The 17,332-nt window shown below is 44.0% G+C and overlaps 1 protein-coding gene across 3 annotated transcripts in view; it reads left to right on the top strand.

Moving 5' to 3' along the window:
- The window catches only part of GDNF (glial cell derived neurotrophic factor), a 28,126-nt gene extending 16,115 nt beyond the window's left edge, over positions 1-12,011 (top strand). For all 3 annotated transcript variants that reach the window (XM_056112177.1, XM_056112176.1, XM_056112178.1), the window contains exon 3: positions 8,949-12,011. In XM_056112177.1, the coding sequence (XP_055968152.1) occupies positions 8,949-9,427 (479 nt within the window). In that variant the 3' untranslated portion in view covers positions 9,428-12,011. The remainder of the gene's footprint in view (positions 1-8,948) is intronic.
- Positions 12,012-17,332: the final 5,321 nt, after the last annotated feature.

Below are 17,332 nucleotides of genomic sequence, written 5' to 3'. Positions count from 1 at the left end.
ACAAACAAACAAAACTATTCCATTGGGCAGGGTTGCTTTTAAAAGTAGACCCATGTCTCCTTTTTTCTCTCTCTTCTTATGTATTTTGAAGAAGTTTACAAAGGCTGGTCTTTTTCTTCTGCGTTGAGAGGATCCAGAAATTCTTTTTTTTTTAAACAACAAAACACTGGTGTTTTCACAACGCAAATACTTTTTAAATAAACCCATGTCATGCCTTACTGTCAACAAACCACTGGTCATGAGAACGTTCTGGTAGCTCTGGCAGTGGCCACAGTGACTTAGCAAATTGACTTAGCTGGTTATTATTCTCAGGAAAATAGAGGCTGTGCCTCCCATCCCCCCTTTGAAGTTAACCCTAACGTAGCCTGTGACCAGGATGGTCATACTAACGTAAGGTAAAACCTCCACCCCGAAGAAGAAAACTAGCATAGTCACTGCCTCATATGAGAAACATCAGCATGCCAAGGGGCTTACTCACCATGGGATTTCATCTTCTGGTTCATTCATTCAAATAAGTGACAAAATCCATACCTAGATATGGTAGAAGATGGCAAACTGACACATTGTTCAGAGAACTAGAATGTTCTCAGAATCTGGCAGTGCACATTCTCTGAAGGACAGTTAAGAACATGGTCAATGGTATTCAAGGCCAGCAGAGACCCCACACAGATCCCTTTGGTTGCAGCTACAAGGGGTGTGGGTGGCTCCTTAGAGTCAGGCTGGGTGGGACCTAACTGTGCTCGAAAAAGCAGGGAGGGAAAGTAGAGATTTGAAGCAAAAGGCAAGTTCCATGTTTGAAGCTGGGTGGTGGAGACTGAGACTTGACTCTGCCTTCCCAGAGGCCTCTGGCTCCAGTCTTCCTTTATGGGTGGAGATGAGGACGCTGGGCCAGGGTGCTCTGAGACCCAGGTACAGGGCACCTTCTATACACCTTTCCACCTTTCCAGAAAGAAGCAGAGGAAGCAGAGAGATGCAGGCTTAGTAGTGGTTACTTCATGTCTAGCCAAAATGTTGAGCCAAAAGGTAAACTGAAGAGGCTAAGAACTGTTAGAACCCAAAATATCTCCTGTGTGGGGGGACCGTGCTGGCACAGCAGAATGATGCCGAGGTATGCACGGGAGGCCGGCTTCTGTGACGGAGGTGACAGAAAGGGAGTGTTTTACCCACCTAGACACAGACTGCAGGGTGTTTAGGGTTTAGAGTTGTGGGGGACCCCAGAGGAAGGGTCTGCTTGACCTGAAGTGGTTTAACAGACTCGCCCAAGGTCGTGAGGCTGGTCGGGGACTGAGCCAGGTTGGAATCCCAGGCTGTGCCCTCGCCAGTTCTGCTGCAAGAGCCCATCGCGGGCGCCAGAGCAGGTCGCGGTGCTTCCGGGGATGAGGCCTCTGGGCGGAATCCACCACCGCCCTTGGCGGCTGGTTTTCCGGTGTGACCTGGGACGTCGCCAGCTCTGCCTCAGAGTTGAGGTGCACACCAGGGCCTGGGAGAGGAGCCCCAGCACGCGGGGCTTTTCCCTGGGGGCAGAAATTCACTGTATTCTCAGCATTCTCGAGCTGCTAGCAGCTTAATTTTAGAATCAGGCGCTGAGCCTCTGTTGATGCTGACCTTTTCCAACAGAAAGTTCCTTTCCCACTTCAAGCCCTGAGCTTGAAGTGTGTTCGGGTGAAACCGAGGCTTCACACTAGTCACCCAGGAAAGCACCACTTGCCTTCAGACTTGGGAAAAAGTTGTCTTGGTGTTCTGGCCACACCTTTCCGTGCTGAGATTGAGCCTTCACACAAATTATGTTCTTCAGAATGTTGAGCCATCTACCCGGCCCCTGTTGGTAGAATTTCCATTCGTTCTTGGGTGTGTTTTTGTGGGGGGGGGGGGGGGGGGGAGATTGTTTGTCTGTTTGTTCTTTTGGTGGGGGTGGTTTTTGAGCCTCACCTAGTGAAAGCTCAGGGATTACTCCTGGCTCTGTGCTTCAGCCCCCCCACCCCCATGGGGATCTAGAGACCATTGGGGTGCTGAGTACTGAAGCTGAGTCTCACTGTGCAAGGCAAGTGCCCTGCCTGCTTTACCATCGTCAGCCCCTGAAATCTTTAAAACAAATAGGTGGGGTGGGTAAGGTAGAACAGTGGTTAAGGCACTTGCCTTGAATGCTGCTTTTGTCTCCCAGTCAAAGCACTGCCCCCACCTTGTCCCAGGAATAATCCAACCTACCCCCCCCCCCCAGAAAAAAAACAAACAACAGGCAACAGGAAGCACTAGAAAATACTTAGCTTTGAAACAAAAACCACCAAATCTAAATTGACTAGCCATGTGGTTTGGGACAAATGTTTGGCTTCTCTGAGTCTCAGTTTCCCCATCAGTGGAGATTATTTATGATCTAATGAATTTTGAAGGATGTTTAACATGTTTAAACAGGAATGTCACATTTAATATGTGAACTTAGGAATCCATGCCACCTTTGTGTTGATGGCTTTTTAAAAGTGCATCAAGGAAGCTGCTATTTTAAATGTAGAATAATCAAATTCTGTAATATGAGGAATTCTGAATACTTCATTTTGGGATTGTCCTTTTTGGGGTCATAATTTGGTGGTGCTCAGGGCTTACTCCTGACCTCCTGGCTCTGTGCTCGGGGATCATTCCTGGCAGGGCTAGGGGGATCCTATGGGCTGCCAGTAATTAAACTCAGTCTGCTCTATGCAAGGCAAGGGCCTTACCTATTGTATTATATATTCACCCACCATGATCCTGGAGTTCTCAAAATATTTTAACACTAGTGAAAGAAAATAATATTACTACCTCACTCATTGAGAATTTTCTTGAAAGGTTGTATCACTTTTAGGATGATCTTTTATTCTTGTTGTTGAGTGCTCAAGAACCCAGGGATCAAACCCAACCCTCACACAGTAAGTCATGTGTGCTACCACTGAGCCACATCCCTGGGCCCTAAGCATGAAGGCATGGAGTACATATGTGTGGTTATAGAATACATGTGATATATGCAGACAAAGCCTTTTTTTCATACATAAGTTTGGTAGGTCCGTTTGTACTTTGCCTGGGGTACAAGTATATGATGAAAACCAGAAGAAATGGTCCCAACCTGGGGTGTGGGGGGTGGTTCTACTGGCCTCTTGCCTGCAGACAGCCTCTCAGGGGAGGTTCACATCACACGTGAGCTGCCTGGCACCTCCAGCCTCAAACCCAGGACTGGGCACTAAGTAGACCAGGGTGCTGCTTCCAGGCATACCTCTCACCATGTGTGCAGTAGCTCAGCCCCATGGACTTCACCATCTTGCCTTCCCAGCACCCTGAAGTAAGTGCTTTGCAGTGTAATAGAGGCCCAGTCTACCTCTGAGCAAGAAACACTGGGGCATGCCTTCTCTCTGGGGTCCCTCAAGTTCAGAGGTCAACTCCCACATGGAAGATGACATTGAGGTTTTGTACTGAGGGTTCTAGGGTCTAACTATGCCCCTGTCTGCTGAGACCGTGAGAGGCTCGGGGACCTTCACTCCATATTCAGAACGCATTCCTTTCCTGTAGAAACGGTTATCTCCACTATGTCAGCAACCTTCTGTGCCCGCCTTTTGCCCATGGGTGAAGACAGGTTGGAGGCTGCCCTAAACTTGAACCGCGCTGGGCTGAGGAAGAGAACAACCTAGGACAAGTATAAAATGACTCCTTTGATTAAAATAGAGTCAGCTAGCCTGTGACTTTTCAAAGACAAATCTACCTTGGGAAGACTATTACACGCCAGGTTCACCCAAAATGGTTTCGAATTATCTATCTTTTTAGTTTGACTCTGTTACAGGGAGCACTCTGAGGCCTTAGTGTTGCTCCTGTAAAGAGCCCATTAATTCCACAGATAGTCACTGGCCCAGACCTTTGTTCTGCTGGTGACATTACTGTTTCCTCCCATAACCCAGGGAGACCCTATCTCTGCATTGAAGAATTGGTTCCAGAGTCATGCCCCTGTCCAAGGCCTTGTTTGTTTAAAGAACACTGTTTATACAAGAGACACATAAAAGTTAAAACATTTAAAATAGAATAATGCCAAAATATTTGGTTGCACACTGGACGATGACTTACAGAACTTTAAGCATTTTGGTCTTACAAAAACTCACGCTTTTAGACCGACGTGTTTTCTAATCTCTCTCTCTCTCCTGTAAGTACATCTGGGAAAATGAGCAAGTGTTAGATAAATTCTTTTTTTTTTTTAATACTGCTGCTGTTTGTGGCATGGAAACATTTTACTTACAAACTGAAGACTAATGAGGGTCATTTTCATGACTGATATTGCTCCCAGTCCACTAGGAGATGAAGAAAGTGATAGTTATTTAGTCCTAGTTTAGGGAAGTAACCCAAACCCAAACCCCCCTCTTTGCCCTTAGCTTGGCAGATTCCTGGAAGACTGAAGGAACTGTGGTTCCTTACTTCCCCAGGAGTTTACTTGGCCGGGCAGGGTTCCAGACCCCTTTAGAATTTTTAAGGATGGACCCAATAAGGCTTGTGGCTTCTTATGCTCTCTCCCCAGATGCCTAGGGATGCTAAGTTGAGGCATTTCTATGAATGAACTCCAATGGCCTGGTCTTAGTTGCAAATGATGGGCCTATTTGCTCTGTGGTTTGGAATATATCATATTCCCTTTTTCTGGTTTCCAAACTCATATTCAATAAAACTTTCAGCATAAATATTTATTATTTACTTTTTTTCTCAATAAGGAGAAGAATGTGGGGAAAGGGTGTTCTTTCAGCTCAGTAAGAAGCACCTATCTCGCAAACTTTAGACTTACATAAATATTTGCACATTAACAGCAAAGCGTGAAGATTTTCCCATCTAAAGAAGCTCTTGTTAACTACACTCTTCTGTTTAGCACATCAAACATTTATCGACTGCTTCTGGGGCACCAGGAAGCCCTGTCACTCAAAATTAATGAGCTCTTCTCCCCAGCGTAAAATAAGTGTTTGGTGCATTCTTGCTGCTCGATGCTTTACCCTTAGAAGCCTAAGTGAATTGAAAAAAAGGAGAAGGGATTAAACTCTCTTACCATAAGCATTAGTATGCCCCACACAGTATTTAGGGCTGCTACATGTTATACTAAAAAAATGTACATTTTTTTTTTTTTGCTTTTTGGGTCACACCCAGCGATGCTCAGGGGTTATTCCTGGCTCTGCACTCAGGAATTACTCCTGGCGATGCTTGGGGAACCATATGGGATGCCGGGGATTGAACCCAGGTCGGCTGCAAGGCAAACGCCCTACCCGCTGTGCTGTCACTCCGGCCCTCAGATGTAATATTTTTTACCTGAAATTCACATTTAACTTGGTGTTCTCTATTTACCCAACAAACCACTGGACAAAGCAGTGTAATCAAAATATCTTAAAAGGCCTGGGGATGTAGTTCTGTCATAGTAGAGCTCTTGTCTCATGTGTGTGAGTCCCTGAGTCTGATCCCTTTACTAAAATAAAGTCTTTAAAAGGAGGAAAGATATTTATAGGGAACTTTGAAAGTATAGGGCAATAAATAAGCACAAGATAAATGCTGACTCAAATCTGTATTATGACTCTAGCCATGTAAAATGAGGTAATGTATTATGTATAAATCAACGAGCCTCTAGAATCGTTAATCAGTTGAACTTTTGTAACCTGAATGTTCTCCCATCTGTTCAGGTTAAAATTGGAGTAATGTTTCATCCTTCTTTCTGATTAATCTTCAGTTAATTCTTAATCGATTTTTTACTTTCTCTGTTCCCAGGTTCATAAGTTAATGATCTATTCAGGAATTCTTGAATAGAACCCTCATCCTATCCTGTGAGTTATTTGTAAAACAAAGAGTCTTTTTTTAGAATTTGAAGACTTTTTTTGAATTTTGATGAATCACCCTTACTATGTCTGCTTGAGAAGTTCAGATTTCTAGATAAATAGGGTTAGTGGAAATTGGGCATACCTAATTTCCTCTTTCATGTTGAAAAAAGTCACAAATAGCGCATGTCGTTCATTTTTCAAAATAAGCCCATTTCTTTAAATCAAAGTGATTTAAAGGGGTTGTTATTTTAAATTCTGGTTTTGTTTTGTTTTAATTTAATTTTTATTTAGACACTGATTTACAAAGTTGTTGACAGTAGAGTTCTGGGCATACAGTGTTCCATCCAGCTCTAGTCCCACCACCAGTGACCCCAGGCTCTCTTCCTAGCCCCCAGCTTGTCTCCTTGATTGATACATTTTAAGTATTATTATTATGCCTACAGAGACAGTACAGTTGCCTTTTACTCTGAGGGAAATGGAAGCCACAGGATGGTCTGTAGCAGAGGAGGGAAGTGGGTATCCATCTGCCTACTAGATGCCAGACAGATTGAAGGAGAGTGTGGCTGGAATGCGAGGTACCAGGTGCTGCTGGGGTTGGACAGGCTGGAATGAGGTAGAAGCTGTCTCTGTGCAAAAGAACCCTAAATGCCAAATTTAGGTACCCAATGAGCAGTGTGTTCTTGATCCCACATGCTTCGCACTCTTCGTTATAATTTTCTAGTATATACAAGCAGTTGTCCTCTCAGCTGGACTTTGTTTGGCATGCTAGAACTGATACATAATTTAACTGTCAGTTCTCAACAAAACACCCCAGTGTGGTTGGGGCACGGTGTAATCCTATGCTTTAACATGGTTTGAGCAGAAAAACTTCTGTCTTGCTAGTTGTTGTTTAGTTGGTTTGTTTATTTGGGACTTTTTTGAGGGGGGGTGCACATGGTCTGAAGTAACATGTAAATTTGAATCACATTAAATTACCTGAACATAAGTAAGGAAAGTCTAAAAGGATGGGCTCCAGTGCAGAGGAGTTTGAAGTGCTTCCCTCCTTGAGAAATATTTCAGGTTGCTCAGAGAGAAGCTTAGCTCTTACTTGATCAATCAAAGCCAATGCTGAAATATGGCTCTAAGCCCAAGAGATTCTATTCTGATACAGCTTTTGCTGTACATATCAAACTTTATGACCTGCCTAATTGTACATCTCTTGTCTTTGTCCTATTTGCAGCCAAAGGCTGTGGGAAGTCTTGTGATGGTCAGTGACAGATGCTGGACCTACATCGCTCTATTACCTGCAGCTCATTCCATTTATTGCTATGACATCCAAATGCCATCTTACTATAGTACTTTTTTAAAGTTCTGTTGTTCCAAGGAAGTAGAAAATTATTCTCTGGGTGAAAAATAGGCTTATTTTTAGCCTCTAATTAATTTACTAAACCACCATGATTTATAAATTTATTGTGTTGGCTTTTAGACATGCAATATTCTAGCACTAATCCCACCACCAGGGTCAACTTCCCTTCACCAGTGTTTCCAGGTTCCCTCCCACCCACTACGCCTTCCACCTTGACAGGCACATTTTTTAAATTTGGTTGTAATTTGAACCCCGTGTTTTCAGTGTTGTTGAATCTGTGGTTTGAATATAGAGTTATACGCTCCTCACTATCACAATGTATCCAATTGATGCCTGCCCCCCTATTTCTTCCAGTCTGCATCTTCTTACTTTCTTCCTCAATTTCTTTCCTTCTCTGTCCTATCTCCTCTCTATATTCAGGGGTCAACAGTGATCTAGACATTCCCTCTTTAACACCTTGCATTCCCTCGTCCAGTTATTCTTCATACCACTGATAAGTTGGATCACCCCGTGTTTGCCCCTCTTCTGGCTTACTTCACTTAACATATCTTCCAATTCTATCCAAGTTGCTGTGAATTACATCATTTCCTGCAGCTATATAGTATTTCTTTATGTTTTTTAAGGAAATTCTAAAATGCAGTTGAGTTCATAAACTTGTTTTTTCCCATCAAAATGGTTCTGTCCCACTCAGCTTTGCAGAGGTATTGAGTAGGGTTGATTTTAGGGCACTGGTAGCAATGTGGAAAATATCCTGATCCAAACTTGTTCTTTTTTTTTTTCATCTTTAAAACATTTAACTCCATTATTGAAGTAATGTGATTTATAACAGTGTTCATGCTTATGCTTTTGGCTAGACCATGTTGCTAGAGCACCACCACCAAATCATTCTTTTCCATCTCCTAAAATATTTTTTTTCAAATATGTTTTGTGAATCACCCAGCTCAGAATTCCTCCATGGCTTATTAAAAATGTAGTTTTCTTGGCTCCTCCCCAGAGCAAATGTTTCAGTCTCCCTGCAGGTAAGCTCAATGATGTGCCTTCAGTGAACATTCCAGAATATTTTCTTTCAGACTTACCCCGCAGAACCTACTCTAAGTTAGATTTTAAAATGCCCTCAAGGATCAGCCAGTTCACCACAGCCTCTGTATAGACTTATTGAAAGTGGTCATGTGGGGACCAAGTAGATAGTACAGAGATGACAGTGCCTCCCCTGCACACAGCTGAGCCTGGTTCAATACCCAGCATTGCTCCTAGTTCCCTGAACACCACCAGTGGAGCTAGAAAAAAGGCCTGAGCACATCCAGGTTTGGCCCAAAACCCCTTCCCTCCCTCAAAAAAAAAAAATCAAAATTGTGAAGTGGCAAAGTGATTTCCACAAAAACTGCACCCAACAGGGCTGGAGAAATAGTGAGGCAAGTAGGTCGCTTGCCTTGCATGTGGCCTATCTGGGTTTGATCCCTGGTATTCTATATGAGAGTGATCACTGAGTGTAGGACCATGAGTAAGCCGTGAGCACTGCTGGGTGTGACCCAAAAACCAATAACCAAAGGTTATACCTCTTAGGCTTGGTTTTATGTAAGGAAGTGGTGGGCCACTCGCTTTGTGAGTGTTCTTTCACTGGGAGCATTTTTCCTGAGTGAAGAAGCCCCAGAAATGAGTCTCAGCTTCTGTGCTGGGGCCACGACAGAAGTCTCTAGCTTGACTGTGCTTGCTCCTGTCCCCAAGGGTCCCAGCTGGGTTGCCTTTGACCTTGACATGAAATGATCATTGTTATTGACTCCTGTGACCCTTTCTGTTTTTTTGTTACACAGCCAATATGCCAGAGGATTATCCCGATCAGTTTGATGATGTCATGGATTTTATTCAAGCCACCATTAAAAGACTGAAAAGGTCACCAGATAAACAAATGGCTGTGCTTCCCCGAAGAGAGCGGAATCGGCAGCCCACAGGCCCGGAGAATGCCCGAGGGAAAGGGCGGCGAGGCCAGAGGGGCAGAAACCGAGGCTGTGTCTTAACTGCCATACACTTAAATGTCACCGACTTGGGTTTGGGCTATGAAACCAGGGAAGAACTGATTTTCAGGTACTGCAGTGGCTCCTGTGACGCAGCTGAGACAATGTACGACAAAATATTAAAAAACTTATCCAAAAATAAAAGGCTGGCGAATGACAAAGTCGGTCAGGCATGCTGCAGACCTACTGCCTTTGATGATGACCTGTCATTCTTAGATGAGAGCCTGGTTTACCATATTCTAAGAAAGCATTCCGCTAAAAGGTGTGGATGTATCTGACTCCGGCTCCAGAGACCGCTGTGTATTGCATTCCGGCTACAGTGCAAAGAAAGGGACCAAGGTTCCCAGGAAATGTTTGCCCAGAACGGAAGATGAGGACCAAGGTGACAGAGGAGGAGGAGAAACAAGAGGAGGAGGAGGAGGAGGAGGAGGAGGAGGAAGAGGAGGAGGAAGGCAGCCATTATGGGAGCCTGGTAGAGGGGGGTCCAGCTAAAGAAAACTGGACAGGAGAGAAAACAGCCGCAGGTATTCCTCAGACAGCAGCCGATGTCACCAGCAGCTCGGGGCTGGGGTCCCTGCGTGAGTGTTGCCATGGTTTCAGCTGATGCGGTCCACCAGCCCAGTCCCGGGCACAGTTGCGGATGAACTTCAAACCAAACCAGTGTATCTCTTGTGGTTTGTTTTCACATGTCTGGAAACACCAGGGTATCAGTCATCCTGGTGTTCTTCCTTGTCATTATGTTTTTACTGCTGAAAGCAACAAAGGTTTCTTTATCTTTCTTCCTTTTTTTAAAAAAATGTCACTCAGTGGAGACATACCCCGGAAAGGAGGGGGAAAAAACCAAACCAAGAGCTAAGCAAAGGCACAAGAGATAGTAACCTTTGAATGGGAAAGTGGAGACCTGAGGTTTACCACCATCAGCATTTTGGTGAATGTTTGGGGATTGATTTAGAACATGGTGTGTGGGGGAGGCACCAAAAAGTTGGCTAGGCACCAGAAAGGCTGTTCTCCTGACTAAAAACAATCCTGAACGTATAGCCTTGCTGTCCCTGGAAACAGGAATGCAGGTGTGGTTTCGGCAACAACCTTGCAAGAGAGCAAGTGGGAGAAGGCCCTGCCCGCCTGTGGGGTTACAGAGACAGATGGTCCACACATCCCAGCTCCGTCTATGCGTGGTCACCAGTGACCAGAGAAGCTACTCGATGCAATGCATCTGTTTCAGATACAGAAATATAGAGAAGATATTTATTGAGATTTAAGTTATTGTTATTTATTACCATTCACTAATGAGTTTCTCTTTCTTCCCCCCCTTATTTATTGAAGTTCTTTTCAAAGGTGCCAAAGTCTATGTTCACAAAATGCAAAAAAAAGATGACAAAGGAAATTTCAATTGGGAACAAGGGTCCATACTTTTCAAAGTATTAAAAAGTTTTTCATGAGGCAAAAATCACTTACTTTACCTTTTTTTTCCAGAGAAGCCCTAGTTAACTTCCCAAATTTCAACATCTTCCCTATTTTCAGGTTGTTATTTCGCACCCCCCTCAAAAGAAATGTGCCCGAGGAGGGTTTCTGGCAGGCCCCCTTCTCAGGAGCTGTATGCAGAGACCATTGGCATTTGACTTTATTCATTTGTTCCATCACCATCTGCTTGCTTTCTTTTATATTTGAGACCACACTCCCCTCCATATATTTATGATATGCATAACTGTATAGATCAAAGGGTAAATTTCCATTAGCTAAAGTCCTGGACACAACTGTTGACATAATAGTCAAGGTGCTGTTGGGTAGCCAGGCTCTGCCCTGACTTTTTTAAGGGTCTTGCCACCACCACCTTGGTGAGAAGCCTGCTCATGGCTTGCTCTGCTGTCTTCCAGAAGTGGGGTACACCTGGCTGCCCTCAATGCCCCTTAGCTGTTGCGTAAGGGCAATAGTTGCTGACCCCTCTATATGCAACCCTTCCCCTTGGAAGAAGGTGGCTCAGAGGACAGTTGGAAAGCATGTGGTCAGTCACCCACGGAAGGTGCTCCCTTAGTCCTGAGCATGCTTAAGGGGCGGAAGCACAGAAGGGAAACTCCACCTCACACTGGTTCCATTTCTGGATCTGTCTGGCAGTCAACATATTTGCAATGTGTGGGGCCTGTCCTAGAGTTTGTTACCCAATTCACAAAAGGGAGTTTAATCAAGCAAATCATCAATCCCTACCTTAGTGGCTGAGATTGAGCAATTAGACCACATACTACTGGTCTTCCTTATCATGTTATTTTTGCAATGTAAACAAGAGGCAGCAATTACCAGCTGTCCCTTCCTCTCGTCCTTAAAGATCCAAGTTTACCCTCCTTCTGCCCTTCTCTGTCTTCTTTGCTTCTCTCACACAGCTTGAAAATAAAGGGAAAGGGCCTTTCTCTCCCATCTCCTGAGGAGCAGCTACTCCCAATGGTGACCCGGCTGCCTGGTCATTCCTGAGGTACAATTTGGATGCAACTCCAGGATGACCCGATTTAGAATCCTGTCATATTTGGTAGTTTGTGTCTGCCTTGTCGACTTCAGTTAGACCCCCAGCTCCCATAGGGAGAGTGGGATTCCATGGGTGTTAACAGCTATTTCCCAGTACCACCTGCACACCGTCAGCAGGTTTTCAAGGATGCACATCACTCCACTCAATCCTTGAAAGGGTAAAGTTTGTGATTTTTCTTTAACATGGCGGTTACCATCCGACCCAGTAAGGAGTGCACTTCTTTGGAAGTTCTGACTTCTCTGATCTGTCTTGGTCGTTTGTGTTATACAACCAAAGTTCTCTACAGACTTTATTTTTGTACAATATCATTTTGTAACTTTTTACAAATAAAAACTCATTTCTATTGCTCTCTGTGTTTCTATATGTTCTCACAAGCCTTGTGACCATGACTGGGCCAAGCTGTCATTGTCATACTTTATCAACCATACCCAGGGCAGGAAAGCCAACCAGCTTCTGCCATCACTCAGGCTGGTGAATAGCCTAGCTCATCAACTCTCTGCAGCTAGTTACCTACCTTAAGAAAAGAAAAACTCGCTATGGTATTCTGAGAGTTGAATTGAATTATATTCATTCAATTGATGCTTATGGCAAACATATGTGACTTCAGATTGGTGTGAGGCACCAAGGATCCAAAACAAAAAAGTACCTGTGCTAAGTTCTTGAAATTTGATATTGGAGTTGATATTTTATTTTTTGAAGGGGCCAGACAAAAATCCCCTCCCCCAAAGTAAATCTGTATAGCGATCCAAATGATGATACATGCGTCATTTATAAAGACTATGAACAGGATATCTTGATGGAAATAGCTGGAGGGCTGTTTTAATTAGAGGTGACATTGGGGCAGGATTTATGGGATAGTGCCAACAAATAAGGAGCATCCTGGCCACATTCCGAGGTAGGCCGACGTTTGGACGGAGCCAACACTTTGCACAACTCAGTTGCGCATATCAGTTCACCGTGGCAATGTAGCAGAATCCCTGGAATTGTGCAAATGGTGGCCTTGAACTTAGTGTGTTCCTGTGGCAAGAACAACACTGTGAAGCGAGATCGTGACTGCCCTTGGTTGGGGGAGGACACATGCTTCGTCCTTGGATGGCATACACAAAGCTGCCACAGTGGGTCTGACTGCTAAGACAAAGGAGCGGGTGATGCATTTTAAATCCCAAGCAAGACTGGGGTGTTCTGAAGGCTTGTCTGAGTGACTGCCAATGTGGGGTGTCCAACAGACAGCTTCCATGCAGCATCTGACATGCCCTACTTCTCAATGCTCCCTGTCCACACAGAGACACAATGGAGTCACTGGTTTGGGTATGGCACCCAAACAAAACGCATAAAAATACAGAACATCTTGGCACCTAAATTAGATTCACAAATGTTGTGCCAGCCCCAGAGGGCTGTAGGGTGTGAAAGTCTCTGGGTAGAGGGGACCAGGGGTTGCTTTTAGTTCTCATAACATCTGTTGAGCCCATGAAGTTACCTTGGGCCATTTGTCTGCACCAGTAAGCTGGGGATAGGGACACAGCGATGGGCAGGAGTTCTGTAAAGAGGTGTAAACTATTGGGTAACCCCATAAAAAGAATATATATGCACACAGACAGACAGACAGACACACACACACACATATACACATATACAACACTGGTCATTTGGATATTGTGGTTTCTTGCTCAGCATAAGCAAGATTTTTTTTCCCAGTGGTCAGCTTGGAAAATTTCATTCAATGGATGAAGGGAGAAAGTGTTGAAAGCTGGGGAATTCTTAGCAGTAGGAACGGGCACTTACTCCAGGCTCTTTATAAATCCTACCTAGTATAAACTCTCTGGCTCATCAGGGAGAGTCAAACTGCCCTCACTGCAGTGCTCAGAAGGACCTGAGCTGCCCTCAGCTCTTTGCTGCTGAAAATGGTGGTGGAAACGAATTTGAACTTGACTTCCAACAGTCTCACCTGGTTTGGCCCAGCTGACACTGGCTCTATGTGACCAGTGATGAGAATTAAGAATGTTATAGAGATGAAAAGACGGTTCAAAGACTAGAGTTTGTGCTTTGCATGCAGGAGCCATGGGTTTATCTCTGGCACTTCACGAAGGTCTTCTGACCACCACTGGTGTGACCCCCAAATAAAAACAAATGAAAAAACTTTAGAAGAATCAATACACCCCCAAAGTAAAAGCAGAAAACCAGAAATTAATGAACCTAACTCTCAAAAACAGAAGACCTCTCTCTCTCTCTCTCTCTCTCTCTCTCTCTCTCTCTCTCTCTCTCTCTCTCCACACACACACACACACACACACACACACACACACACACACTGCCCTGCAGGAGTTACAACTGGTTTATGGTCCAACTCAGTAATTATAGAGGGGCAAGTCCAAGATTTCCACTGACTGCCTTTGCTTCTCAGAGCATAGTGGTAGGGAGGGGACACAGGTGTGTCAGTCATGTGCCTCAGCTTTCTTTTTTCAGGTAATGAGATGTCTGAGTCCCAAGTGTCTCCTTGGAACTGTCTTTGTTAACAGAAGTGTTACTGTAATCCCACGCATTAGTTATCTCCACTTTTGTCTCATCACACAACATCCTGAATGAAATTAAAAGCAAGAGCTGCCAAGTCATCCCTGAAAATAGATAGCTGAAGAAATAAAAGGAAAGCATCCACTCACTCAGATGTGACAACTAATGCATGGTCACGGCCTGGCACCTCTGGCAGATGAAGGTAATGAGAAGGAGAAGGCAGACTGGAGTGCAGGACATATGGTGACAGGTGCATAGAAAGTGCTGGAACGCCTGGGCAGGCAACAGGTGGGGAGAAAACCTGAAAAGAAAATGAGCCAAGGATAGCTACAGAGCAGGGTTGCCTGGCAATTCAAATTTCAGACAAACGTGCATATTTTTCTTAGTAGAAATATGTCTTGCACAAGATTTGGGATGTGTGATATTTGGAACCTACTTATGCTAAAATGATTACTTGTTTGTCTGAGATACAGCTGGGCACCCTTCGTTTCAGTTCGCTAAAATCTGGCAAGAGAAAGTGACATTCGAGCTGGGTCTTAAGTCTGAGCAGGAATTTGTCAGATGAATAGGGCAGGATGAGGGACAGACATTCCAGATAAAGGAACAGTGTGACCCAAAAGGGCGGAAGGGCACTGTGAGTTCAAGGAGCAGTGGGAAGGAGGAGTGGACTCTGGGATAATGTAGATGCTAGGCACAGCCAATAGGAGCCATGGAGTTTTTCAGAGGTCTAAAAATATTTTTTAAAAATTAGAACCAAAATTTTTACAGCAATAATGACTGTATAGTAACAGATTCAGATCAGGTGGTGTTATCTTATACACTGGTACAGCCATATTATATTTAATACCTTTTCATGAAGAAAGGGCGACTATGGTGCCTAGGACCCACCAAAGTCATAATGTGGTCCAAGCAACAAACCTTCTCTTGCGACCCTTTTCAAGCTATTTGAGTTTATTTCCAACCTAAGCAAAATAAGCCTACTGGCAAACCGTTGATATTTACTCATCATTCTTGAGAAATGGTGACATGAGTCATTTCTGGTGGTCTGAAAGACTATCAGGCAGGAGAGACTGAGTCAGATAGAAGGGGGACATTTGAAAATAGAGAGTAGACTTCAGACTCCAGAAGAGAAAGATCAGCAAATAGAAGCAGGTTGAGTCTCAAGAGCAGTGACTCAAAGGGATGGAGAAAAGTGGTAGCAGAGAAAGCTGAAGAGGAAATAAAGGAACAAATCAGGTAGAGTCCTTGGAGCATGGTAGAGAATTAAAATTTTATTTTGAGTCAGGCAGAAAATCATGAGGTTCTCAGATGAGGGTTTGCAGAATCCAGCTTGTGACTGTGCAGGTTAGTTCCATCTGTTCTGTTTCAGTGCACACCAAAGAGACACAAAATTTGAGGCAGGGAGATACATCAGCAAGACAGAATCTCCTCTCTCTCTCTCTCTCTCTCTCTCTCTTCCTCCCTTCCCCTGTGTGTATGTGTGCATGTATTTATGGGTGTGTATAAAGATGGTGGCTTGGACCAGAGTTAGCCATGGAAGTGCTGATGGCACCTTTTTCCAGGACTGGGTGAGAGGAGGAGAGAGAGCAAGAGTGAAGTGTGATCAGAATGGCACCAAGTGCACAGCCAAAAAAATAACATCTCTCAGCAGCAGGCCAAGCTGAATATCTTTCATGAAACAGTGTGGTTGGGGCATGGGTGGCTGGAGTTGTGACCTGGTCCTTTTCTGCTGGACAAAAACACCAAGAAAGAGGAGGCTCTCCCTCCTGACATTGTAACACCAGGGAAGACAGGAGTAAGGATCTAAGGGAGTCTGCCAGGTCCTGAGGTCTGGAATGCCATTACAAGTTTGCATACCAGGCAGGTTGGCTCACTTTCAGGATGAATCTGCCCCTGCTCCCTCTGACAATGTTTAGCATGAAATAAAAACTATGGCTTTCAAATGATGCCACAAGGAAGATTCTTGATCAAATATGGCCAGAACCTCTCTGCAAGAATGTTCCCAGAGGCTGGTATTCCATCCACCTCCAGCTTTCTTTTTCCATCTGGCCCTTCCCAGCTCTGCACTGAGGTTCAACTGGACATTTGTACTAGCCTTTTCATAAGCTCCACATATCCAATACCTTTCCATGCAATTCTACTGAACACTAAAATCTAATTTTCCTCTCATCTTACCCTCCTCAAACTATTTTTCTCCTTCCAATCAAATTCCACAGACTTCTAATCAGAATTTCTACAATTTTTTGGAATACATTTTTCCCCTTGTTTTATTTGATCTGAACTATCTCCCTATTAACCCAACTGCTATCCTTCAATCACCACTGATGACTTACTACGAGGCTTCAAGATATACTTTGAGCTTCTTGCACTTTCCACAGTTGAGCCCTTGCTCAATACTTTTCTGAAGTCAAAATAATATTCTTCATTACTCCAATGCATCAAATTCTCACCAATAGACATTCCCCACTCACTTCAATGTGGTCCTTCATGTCTAGATGAGGTTGGTGATAAGAACATCCTTTTTGGTAGTATCTGTTCTCTGATCTTATGTTATCTGCTAAGTGAAGGATTCCATGAGTGCAAGGATCATGTCTGGCTCATCTTTGAATACCAAAGAACCCCAAGCATATGTCCTCAGATATATCAGGTGCTCAAAACCCATTTTTGGATTACAAGTAATAAAAACTAATCTTAAGCATCTTAAGCAATGAAAAGGAGTTGATTGGCTCATGTAACTTAAAAGTCCTAGGATGTATTTTATTTCAGAAAAAGCTAAATCCAAGTGACCCAAAGAGGTTTTGAGAAGTAGCCCACTTCCACTTTCTTCCCCCTTCTCTGGCTTTTACACCTCATTCTCAGACTACCTTTCCCTACATGGTGGCAAACACATTCAATAAAAACCTTAGGATTAGCTCCCATGATCCTGACAACCACTAGAAAGAGTTTCTTACTTAATCCCAAAAGTGTCTTAAGGGAATTCCAGTTGACCACCTAGGGCCAGATATCAATCACAATCATGATCACGATCATCCTGTTGTTTGTCGATTGCCTCTAGCAGGCACCAGTAACGTCTCCTTCGTCCTAGTCCTGAGATTTTAAAGTGCCATATTCAAAGCTCTTTCAGGGCTAGGAGAATGAGACCCATCATTGTTACTGGTAT

The sequence above is a fragment of the Sorex fumeus genome, unplaced genomic scaffold, assembly GCF_029834395.1.
Source record: "Sorex fumeus unplaced genomic scaffold, SorFum_2.1 ptg000015l, whole genome shotgun sequence".
NCBI lineage: Eukaryota > Metazoa > Chordata > Mammalia > Eulipotyphla > Soricidae > Sorex > Sorex fumeus.
The sequence above is the reverse complement of the archived record's forward strand: the minus strand, read 5'-3'. Positions and strand labels throughout refer to the sequence as shown.